Source organism: Octopus sinensis, linkage group LG27 (assembly GCF_006345805.1).
Source record: "Octopus sinensis linkage group LG27, ASM634580v1, whole genome shotgun sequence".
Taxonomy (NCBI): Eukaryota; Metazoa; Mollusca; class Cephalopoda; order Octopoda; family Octopodidae; genus Octopus; species Octopus sinensis.
Genome location: NC_043023.1, coordinates 17,250,358 through 17,262,857, shown reverse-complemented (window position 1 = coordinate 17,262,857; position 12,500 = coordinate 17,250,358). Strand labels below are relative to the sequence as shown.

General features: G+C 38.1%; 1 protein-coding gene across 1 annotated transcript in view; it reads right to left on the bottom strand.

The window, feature by feature from the left end:
- Window positions 1–12,500, bottom strand: part of LOC118768100 — a 42,660-nt gene that overhangs the window by 18,862 nt on the left and 11,298 nt on the right. Inside the window, exon 2 of the mRNA XM_036513912.1 lies at window positions 7,808–8,140. Within this exon, the coding sequence (XP_036369805.1) occupies window positions 7,808–8,140 (333 nt within the window). The remainder of the gene's footprint in view (window positions 1–7,807; window positions 8,141–12,500) is intronic.

The window sequence follows — 12,500 nt, the reverse complement described above, 5'->3', positions numbered from 1 at the left end:
TGCGCACTTCTAGACACATGCATATCCCAAGCAACCGTACACACACCTTCCTATATGTCCAGTTTCAGATAAGGTTCCCCTTCTATACTTGCACACAGACACCCATCACTCTTCTCTTATTAACTCCCTCCTCATTGAACTGCATTTCATCCGCTTCCTAACACTTTGTCCGTTTCCCTCTCTTTCTCTCTTTCTCTCTCATCTTTTATTCTTCTTTCTAACTCTTATAGGCTTTTCCTTTTCTTCTGATGAAGGACTCACCTCTGAAATCTTGAGTTTTTCTCTTCTATGAAAGCATTAAGCTAACAGCGTATCTGTTGAACGCTGTCCTGTCTATGATGTCCTTTATTATTATTCAAAGCATATACATTGTACATCAATCTCTGTCTGTCCGTCCGTGTGTGTGTGTATGTATGTATGTATGTATGAATGTATGTATGTATATATGTATGTATGTGTGTACGTATGTATGTATGTATGTATGTGTGTGTGTATGTATGTATGCATGTATGTGTGTGTGTGTGTGTGTGTATGTATGTATGTATGTATGTATGTATGTATGTATGTATGTATGTATGTATGTATGTAAGAATATGCAGTTTCGGGAATAATATATATTCTACTTCAAAATCACTGAGATGACTACGGCTTCGTAACTATCATATAAATCTGGAAAAAAAAATTGAAAAAATTGTTAGAAATTAATGAAATTAACTCTAAATTCCCCGATGATCATCAGACACACACAAACACCTCCCACCATATATATAGGTTTTTTTAGATTTACGCTGTTAGCGTTTCCCTTCTACAAGCGTACCATAAAACAGCGAAAAATATGGCCACACCATACATGCATACATATATATCCTTATAAAAAGTAAAGTTTGTTTCTAAGTTGACCGCTGAAAACACTAAATAAAATTGATAATATTTCAGGTTTTTGTGTCATTGCAATTAATTTGACCATTCCACAAATAACTGTGCACCTGTTTTCCGAAAACGGAACGGCAGGAGTGAGGCGAGTTGGTGATGTATCAGATCCGATTTCTAGCAATCCACGTACTGTCTTTGTCTTTTTCACTGCAATGCTTTTTAGACACTGAAAAAATATTCAGCCTATCACTGAATCATTGATAGGTTTATCAGATTTATCAAAATTCATCTCAGACATAAAGAAATTAAAACATATTTCACAGTCACACACATGTCGCGTTTCTTTTGCGGTTCAGTGTATAGCAACACAAACCAACTCTTCATAATCACACGCCAGAGAGCAGGGAAAACAGTTATTAGCACCGTTTCTCCGTAAATTTCCCGAAGAAGGATTCCTAGCTCCGAAATACTGAAATACTAGAGAAGAGTATAAACCACTGACTTGTATTATTAATATTTTGTTACAACTTGCATTGTTTTGGCTTTAAAGAAAATTTATTTTAAAGATCTATGTTCATGCGAAAATGCTTCTTGAAAACCAGACCTGTGCGCGCATGCACACACACACGCACACACACGCGCACACATGCATGCGCGCACGCCAACACAGAGTTATACAATCAATTACACTGAAATCAAGAGGCGATATTTTACTTACAACCGGTCGGCCTTTTGTAAAAAATATCGTACTCTTCCTTATTTCCACTTTTTCTTTTGGCTTCTATCCTCCTGTAGTTATTCGCAATGGTAAACTCCGGGTAACTGAAACTAATATATTACAATTGATAAATTGTTTTTCTTATATTTTTGTTATTTTCTATGTTTACATGCTTTTTTTAAATGTAATCCCACACAAAATCGATTGTACCCTCATCGATCTTTTTGTCAAACCTTAAGGTTCATAACGAAAACATTATCATTATCATTATTATAAGGCGGCGAGTTGGCAGAATCTTTAGCATGGCGGATAAAATGCTTAGCAGTATTTTGTCCGTCTATACATCCTGAGTTCAAATTCCGCCGAGGTCGACTTTGCCTATCACCATTTCAGGAGTCGTTGAAATAATTACCAGTTTGACACTGGTACCGATGCAATCGACCCCCCCTTGCGTCCCCAACAAACTGTCAGACGTTCTGCCTACGGGAGAAAGGATTATTATTATGGAATTATAATATTATACAACGATGAGACATAAAGTATATCTGTGTACTTTCCTCTTATATATACACCGTGAAAGTGTTCAAAAGTACAATTATTAAATAATTAAAGATGTTAGTTATGAGTAAGATGATATATACTTCGCATTGAAAGTCACCATTTCTGTATGCCATTGCTGTGCAATGATTTTATCTTTCTGGAACCATGATGTAGAATTCGTGCCTGTTCCACGGAAAATGAATACGTCATCATCTTCTGATGGTTTTTTCACCCGATATTCCACCTGCAAATGGAAAGTAAACTCGAACCAGTGACAAATCTCAGAGAATGAGGGATGGCAGTGTTGTAGGAAGAGAAAGGAGACTAGGATGTGATATAAGGAAATAGTAGGAGGGTGAAAATGAGATGGAGAGAATAGTGGGGGGAAGACTGAGACTTTGAGTGCAAGAGAAAAAGACTAGAGAATACAGAAAATAAGAGGAAGAGGAGGGGAGGAAGAGAGATAGAGACAGACAGACAGAAGGAAGGAAGATAAGAAGACGAGATGGTATGTCGCGTTAGAAGTGCAAAATTAAGACAGAAAGTGATTGGGTTTAAGAGGAAAACGTGGCTGACTTACGAGACAGAGAATCAGACTACTAACTAATGAGTCATGATTTCGGAGTCTTTCTAAAAGTTTTGTTGCATCTATAGGAACTAGAAAACCCTGACAAAATCAGGGTAAAACAAAGACAAAACCAGCAAGAATCGATCCCACATCAAAGACATATCGATGTTCTGTGGAGGAATCAAGAGAGATATCAGGAACGGATGTAAAGGAATTATGACATCACCTCAAGAAAGGGGCTTTAGATCTGCCTATTCCTTGGTCAAGACTCTTAGGTGGAGCAGATGCCAGAGGGATAGTAGCTTCTGACAAACGTTTTTCCTCGCTGACACAGAATCTTCTTATAATCTCTCCCCTTCTTTCTCCACCTCATGTCTACTCAACCCTATATTCCTACACTTATAACCACTCACCATTCTTCTTTCGATCTTAGCAGTTAAAAATCCTTGTTAATCTACTTCAAAATATTTATTCCTCATCGATCCAATTCAGGTGTCAAATCATCGCCTTCCAAACTCCTCCTTAAATCCCCTTTTCTTCTTAGTTATAATGCTCATAATGCCTTTTAACCTTCGCGCTCTTCTTACACCAAAGCACCGATGACGAGATTGAACCATTCCACATTCTGATCCATTTGTACCAGTCTCTTTCGTAACCTTGAAGTATTCCTCTTAAACACACTGATTCAATATCGAGACACTCTCGGTTATGTTGCTGTCTATGAAATCCCGCGTCTCTACGATCTGATGACGTTTGTCACATTATGTTATCGTTCCATGAATGATGAAAGGCAAAGTCGACTTCGGCGGAAATTGAACTCGGAAAATAAAGATCCGGAATTAAATACCACGAGCATTGTATTCTGCGCTCTAATTATTCTGATTCTTTTATAATAATAATAATAATAATAATAATAATAATAATAATAATAATAATAATAATAATAATTTTTTTATCTTTTTTTTTCTCATTTTTATGTATTATACATTCACTAGTACAACACCAAAAAAGCCCCCCAAATATAGGGCACACTAGGCATAACAACAATGTGAATTTCCAACCTGTTGTCTCTTGAGGTCTCTGGGTGAGACTTGGAGCCATCTTGTACAGACATAAAGCAAAAGTCAAACATAGAATAATAATAATAATAATAATAATAATAATAATAATAATGATAATAATGATGAAAATAATAATAATAATAATAATAATAACAATAATAATAATGATAATAGGGCTACAGCAAATATTCTGCTCAATACCACAGATTGCTTGTCAGTTGTTGACCTTAACCAGTTGAGCATGTCCCTTAGTGCTGACGATATGTGCATCTCTGATCACGAGCAGAAGTAGTGGGGGAGCATCATAGCCATGTGTTGAGAGGGATTCTTTGGGGTTTGAATAGTTCACCTCTGGAAACATGGGTGGTTCTTTCAACATCCTTAACAACCCTTATTCAGGGACCGTTTGAGCGGGATGGGCTACTCAACCTGAAGAAAATTCTAACTGGGCCCCACCTGCAAGTCATGTGCTGTTTATCTTGAATGAGATCACCATGTCGCGCACATATGGTTGTGATGCATGTGCCTGGTGTACCTTTATCAGACGGGTAGTCATGATGGGTATATTGGGCTTCGTATATTTTACCCCAGTGTCACTTTGATGGCATGAACAATAATAATAATGATAATAATAATAATAATAATAATAATAATAATAATAATAAGAATAAGAATAATAATTACAATAATAATAATAATGAGAAGAAACAGAAGAAGAAGAAGAAGAAGAAGAAGAAGAAGAAGGAGAAGAAGAAGAAAAAGAAGAAGAAGAAGATGAAGAAGAAGAAGAAGAGAGGATCGATGTTCAACAGGATGACTGCCTGCAGCAAGGTCGCGCACCTGCATGGCTGACAAGCGAACGAGCGCTGCTAATGCGTCAAGGACCCCTTGAAAGGGAACTTGCAAACATCAGGTAAGTAACAATCTATTACCTAAAGAACAGAAAGGATGCAGGAACCAAAGTAGGGTAGCAAAAGATCACCTATTAGATGATAAAATAATAATTAGAAATTGCAGAGGTAGATGATTGGCAGGAGTGAATGTAGCATGGTTAGATTAGAAAAAAGCGTATGACAATTAGAAAAAAGCGTATGACAATGCTAAATGAAAGTATGGAACATTGGAATACTGAAATGATGGGAGAAAAACAAATCCCGGAAAAGTGAACATCAGACGTGGAATATTTCAAGGTGATAGCTTATCTCCGTTACTATTCGAATTGGCCATGAAAAGTGAAAATTGCTTACGATTTGGTTAAAGGAAATGGTCAGATAAATCATCTCCTTTTCAGGGACGATACAAAAGTTTATGCGAAAAATGAGAAACAGTTTGAAAATCTTGTAAATATTATCCGCATTTTCTCAAATGACGTTGCTATGGAATTTGGGATAGAAAAGTGCGCTATATTGAAAATAAAACGAGGAACATTTGAAAGAAGCCAGGGAATTGAAATGCCAAATGGGCAAGCAATGGGAGCAGTTGAGAAAGGACGGTGGTAAAAGTAGTTGGGAATACTGAAAGCAGACGAAATAAAAAATGAATGAAACAAACGACCGATTGGGAGTACACAAGGAGAGTAAGAAAATCATTGCAGTCAAAGCTGAATTCTAAAACCCTTATTAAAGCAAAGATCAGAGCCCTTAATCAGATACCTGGCGAAAATGATGAAAATCTAAATAAAAGGCCGGACCTTAGTCCCCAAGTCTCGCTAGTGAAACAGAAAAAAAGGAGAAATAAATAGGAGAGAAATAGGTTTCTATGCGTCGTGTATATTTTACAGCAACACTCTTGCCACAAAATGAAAACGCTGCACAATATTCCATTGGAATTTAGAAGGAAAATTAGTCTGGATCTCGTTCTATCGTGAAACCCCGCCAAAGGAACTTGCTAACATAAAAAGATAGATTTTAAAAATAAAACAAACATCAGAAACTGAAATTAAACGTTTAAAAGAAAACACTAGTAATTATTGTAAAACAGCAACAAATATGTAGATTGGTTATTCAATGAGAATCATCTTGAAATTCTAAAAATTCATTACCTTTTCAATAGGCATGTCTTCCCAGTACAAATAAATAGGGCTTTTCTTAAATGAGTTTTCGGTCATCTCAAATACTTTCTGCCAGTTTGTACCTGAATCAGCAATAAAAAATGTAAGTATACAAACAAGATGTAAACCCTTAAACGGCGGAAAAGGGTTGCATGAATGTGTGTGACAAACGGACAATAATCGAAAAAATCTCTTTTTCATAAAGCTAATTTTTATATTTATTTTCATTAAATTAAGCACAAAAACTAAAATAATTGTTGGTCTTAAACAAATGGAGAAGAATCGCTGCACTTTTTCCATCCAGAACTAGTTGAAGCATTATTTTTTTCTGTATTATATAAAACATCATTTTCAACATCATCTGCTACATTTGATGATGAAAGAAAATCAGAAAAACACTTCTTCATCGCTGTTTAAATCATCTATTTACGACTGGATTTCTCCCATTGATAAGGGCCGCTTACGCTTAGGCGCATTTAATTTAGCATTCGCTCCAGCCTCAACTGATGACGATCATATCTGTGTAAACTTTTTGTGACACCAATAAGATTTTACAGAAAAAGTAGGTGCATTCCAGAAGTTTCCATGATTTTTCAGGAAAGACATTTATTTATTTCAAAGAAAGCTGAGTGAACCGGTCCGATTCCTCGTTCCACATCTCGCTCAGGATTGTGTTTGGTGGAAAGCACACTTCTAAGGCATGCAAAGTGATTAACTCGTTCCAGTTGTGTGCCCGAAATTATGATGTTAAAGTCCAGAAGGGCAGAATTCGGGATTGATTAGGCGAAGAACTGAGATTTCTTAGAATTTACAGTGAGCTCAAAACGTTGATACGCAATGACAGCCTTTTGCGGTTCTAAGCTTGAGTGACCGAGTGATCACGTTGCCATCGACGAAGTGAAGTTCTGAGATTCGCTTGGAACTGGAAAGATTCTTTGACCGAAACCTCACCAAGCTGAAGAGTCTTTCATGAAAACGATATCTGATATCCTTTCCCAGCTTTTCCGAGGGAAGTTCATAGATCATTGCAGCAAGGTATAAGGAGAAAAGCATAGTAGCGGGTACGCAAACATGTTTCAATTCAGATGTAATTGGGAATTCTTCTGAGAGTCCATCACGATGAAGGAAACGCCCAGTCATACCATTGTATGATCAGAGAGAAGAAGTAATTGATCAAGGACCGTCCATATAGCTGGTCTTCGTATTCTATCAAAATTCTTTTGCAGATCATAAATGATAAGGAAAATACGGTTTTGTTGTTCTCGATATTTGTTTGGAATTGTCTGGCGCAGATCAAGACTATGGTTCCAAGTAATGCTCGGAAAACACACTGGTATTCTGGAAGGATTCTTTCTGCGATGACGTGGAGACCGTTCAAGGGTATTTGAGCAAAGGTCTTTCGTAAAATAATAAGTAGCGAGATTACACGATGGTTTCCATAAGATTTTCTATCTCCTTTCTTAAATATACTGACTATGAGAGCACTAAATGCGTGAGGTCGTCAATGTCTCGTGTATGAGTCTACGTATGAATATAGCTTCCTTAATTCTTAAATTACCCACATTTCTTTCACTGGCTCAATTGTGACTGTTATGCTTTTTTCGGTGTTTCGGCAACTTTTCTGAAGGAGGAGGCTATCGTGTTCAGATGTTCTTTGATGCGGACGTGTAACGGTATTCTTGTGCTACCGACATAGAACTTGTTGCATTTGTAACATTGTATTCTATACACAACATTTACCTGTTGGCATAAATCTATGTCATGGATGGGACAGTTTGTTAGTGTGCATTGATTGTTGTCCCTTGTTCGTTTCTTTGCGAGCATACATACATAACACATACAAATCTGCGCATAGATACATACATACATACATAAATGTGTGTGTGTGTGTGTGTGTGTGTGTGTGTGTGTGTACGTGCGTTTGTAGAACAATTGGTATAATGATTAAAATATACAGAAATTAGAAACAATTTGCCAGAAAATTGTGATTTACATACTGTTTCCGGAGAGTAAAACATACGATAAACATGTGCAATCCTGATCTTTAATTTCTTCGTTGTAAAGCGATCGATGCATATAACACGGGCCATTACAATAGCTAAAATATTGACACTCATCGCGTGAAAGACACAGACTCGCACATTCTAAACGAGATGACGCGGTTTTTGTAGTTTTATTCTCATCAATTAAGCATTTTGATGTTGTGGTTTTTTTGAAGTGACCTTCTCTATTCGTTGGTTCTCCGGCAGTTACAAGAGTCACGAAAAGCAAAAGTGTCAAAGCTGGTAGCAGAAGAGGAATCGAATGGTACTGAATTGTTGTCTCCATTCCTGAAAAATATACAAGTATACATATTTACATACATAAATACATATATCTAAATATATGTGACCGACCAGACCAACAGATGTTGTTACACATCGCTGGTCACAATGCGTTCGCATTGTTTTAGCCTTCAAATGACGCCACCCCGCTGGCTAAGCGAGCAGGCCAACAGAAGAAAGATTGGGATAAAGAGTGGTGAAAGAGCACAGCAGGGATCACCACCGCCTGCCGGAGCCTCGTGGAGCTTTTAGGTGTTTTCGCTCAATAAACACTCACAACGCCCGGTCTGGGAATCGAAACCGCGATCCTGCGACCGTGGGTCCGCTGCCCTAACCACTAGGCCATTGCGCCTCCACACACACACACACACACACACACACACACACACACACACATATATATATACACACACACATATATATATATATATGTATCTGAAGTCAATTCCAATAGAATTAAGTTTATGTCAAGTAACTCTAAGATTAAAAATTCTATATACCAGTGTATAATCAGTGCTCGTAATAAAGTACGATTTTACATTGGAAGCACATCGTTAGAGTTGTCTAAAAGAATTTCTATCCATTACACAACAGTTAGGGATAGAAATAAACGTAATAGTACCGGTCTCAGCAAACTGATTTGTGATTTAAAAGACCACAATGAACAATTTCATTTAGAATGGTTGATTCTCTCAATTTCGATACCCTATTACAAAGGCAAGTAATTTCTGTCTTCTCAATTCTGAGCTATTTTTCAATATTTTTTCTAAAAATACTCTAGAAAACACGGTTATAGAGCGAGCATGCAGATGTAAGCTTTGGCAAAACACACATTTAGTGCATATAAGTAGTCTCTATAATTATATATAATTTAAACTTTAATTTCCTTTATATTTAACATTCACTATTAACATCCATACTGTTTCTGTTAGCTACTTATGACGTTATATCATGTAACGTCTTTTTAAAACAATATTAATAGCGTTCTGTCAATCGCTATACAAATCCATCAATTTTTGCTAAAATGTCGTATTGATGAGTTTCGTTTTTTTCACTTTTCCGAAGAGAAGATTGCATTGTTTATACCATTTATTCTTTTGAATAGTATCAGTGGAAGTTTCGAAACATGTGTCGCAAGTAAAAATATTTCATTTATACCTGCGTTAAACTCCATTTATTTATTCATATATTGTTCAAAATATTCTACGTAAAAACCAAGTTTCTACCCTTATAAACAAGGAGTTACATGTTTACTTGTGATATATATATATATATATATATATATATATATATATATGTGTGTGTGTGTGTGTGTGTGTGTGTGCGTGTGTATGTATATATACATATATACATATATTTACATTAATATATATATATACATACTCATACATATATATACACACATATATAATATACATTTATATACATATATGTATATATATAGTTATATACATATATACAGTTATATATATATATAATATATATATATACATATATATACACACATATATAATATACATTTATATACATATATGTATATATATAGTTATATACATATATACATCTATATACATACATATATATATTCATTAATATACATGTGTGTGTGTGTATAGACATGATGATACATGATGGCCGTCCACTCGTGACCGTGGAAGACCATTGCTGACCTTCAGGAACATTGTGCACTCTAGGACTAACTTATATTTTGCATTTGCAGCTCTGTTGGTTGACATTCATACACGACTGCAAACATTACAGACCAAGCTTTCCCCAATCACTACACCAGCCATGCGTTTTCGAGCAGCTCGTTTAAATCCTTCATGCTGAATACGTGCTCTCTCAAAGGTGCCGACCCCTTCCTTAACCTTTTTCCTTCATCTGTGGCAATGACAGGCATTGCTCTCCCAGTCTTTCTCCTGCATATCACAAGCCTTTAATGAGGACTTGACACAGTCATTAAATCACAGCCTTTTTCCGCTCACAAGTTCCCCGTATAGCATTTGTTTAGATATCCTGCTATCCTTCATTCTAATAAGGTGTCCAGTCCAACGTAACCAGGGCTTATACATCGTCGCCTCAATCCCCAGGACATCAGCTTTCCTCAAGATCTGTGTGCCTGCAGTTTTTAAGGTCCAGCCAACATTCAGAATGTGTCTCAGACATCTTTGATCAAAGCGTTCAAGGACCCTTACATGACGTTTGTAATGGTTCCATGTCTCATATGAGTAAAGGAGCGATGTTAGTATACATGCAAGGAATAGGGATGTGTATGTACCTACATACATACGTATATACATACATACATACATACATACATACATACACACATTAATACATACATACATACATACATACACACATACATACATACATACATACATACATACATACATACATACTTACATACATACATACATACATTCATACATACATTCATACATACATACATACATACATATATTCATACATACATACATTCATACATACATACATACATTCATACATACATACATACATACATACATACATACATACATACATACATAAACACACATATTCTAAGATTATTGATCGCTTTTATTTGCCTTTTTTAAGGGAAGCTACTTTCAAATATATATTTTCTTATCTTAAGAATTACCTCCCAGGACACATACCTTAAACCACTTCATTATTGTATTTACTAAATAGATTTTATTGATGATTGCTTACTCCTTTCAGTCATTTAAATACAGCCACGCTGGAGCACCACAGTGATGTGATTAGTCCAACAGACCGACACCAGTATTTCTCTTTCTCGAGAATACCACTTATTCCGCCGAACTGCTATGTTACAGGAACCTAGACATAGCAAAAACAAATGTTGGCTCTCTCTCTCTCTCTCTCTCTCTCTCTCTCTCTCTCTCTCTCTATATATATATATATATATATATATATATATATATATATATATATATATATATAATGTTCGTCCTTCGGGTTCGAAGATGATCACTGACGTCATCTGGTGGAACTGCCGCTATGAGACCGGAGGTGGCTGGTGAGGCCAATCCGGGCAAGGAAGCCCCTCCCACAGGTGGGGCAGAAGTGGATAGGGGCCGTGCTACTGGTGCAGGCGGCTCTGGCTTTCCGCATCTGGCGTTTCTGCTCTGCTGACCGAATCCGTCCTTCCTCGGCTGTCCCTGCTCCTGTGGTGATTGCGCTGCGCCAGGATGAGCGGTCGGCAGCAAGTGTCTCCCAAGTCTCTGTGCCGATGGAGAAGTCTTTGAGAGAGACCTTGAGACTGTCCTTGAAGCGCTTCTTCTGCCCTCCGACTTTGCGTTTGCCCTGGCTGAGTTCACCGTAGAAGAGCTGTTTTGGGATGCGAGTGTCGGACATGCGGGAGACGTGGCCCGCCCATCTCAGCAGGGCCTTGCGCATGATCGTGATGGTGCTAGGGAGATCTGCCTGCTCCAGAACTTCCGTGTCTGGGACTTTGTCCTGCCAGCGGATGTGAAGGAGGTTCCGAAGATACCTGAGGTGGAAATGGTTTATCTGGCGCTCGTGCCTTCGGTAAGCAGTCCACGTCTCGCAGCCGTATAGTAGGGTGGTAAGCACGACTGCCCGGTAGACTTTCAGCTTGGTGTTGAGGCTGATTCCTCTCCGCTCCCAGACTTTCTTTCGCAGTCTCCCAAACGCGCTGCTTGCCTTGGGGATTCTGTTGATGATTTCAGCATCTATGTTGGCATTGCAGGAGAGAGTGCTGCCCAGGTAGGTGAAGTTTTCCACCGCTCGTAGGATCCGTCCGTTCACCTTTATCTGAGGCTCATGGTATTGTTTGCCGGGGGCTGGCTGAAACATCACTTCGGTTTTCTTGACACTGATGGTGAGACCGAAGTTGTCACAGGCTGATGAGAACCTGTCCATCCCGAGCTGCATCTCCTGCTCATCGATTGCATTAAGGGCGCAGTCGTCAGCAAAGAGAAAGTGTCTGACGACTGTCTCCCTTACCTTTGTGACAGCCTGCAATCTTCTGGAGTTGAAAAGTTTCCCGTCTGTCCTGTACTTGATGTCGATACCGGACTTGCAGTCCCTGAAGGCGTCGGACAGCATTGCCAAGAACATGATGCTGAACAGTGTTGGGGCCAGGACACAGCCCTGCCTGACTCCGTTGGTCACCTGGAAGGCTTCAGATGAGTTGCCGTCTTCAAGGACTCTGGCTGTCATTCCGTCGTGGAACTGGCGGACAATTGCAATAAATTTGCTGGGGCAACCAAATTTTCCCATGACCTTCCATAGTCCCTCCCGACTGACTGTATCGAAAGCCTTGGTGAGGTCAACAAAGGTCATGCAGAGGTCAAGGTGCTGCTCCATGCATTTCTCCTGG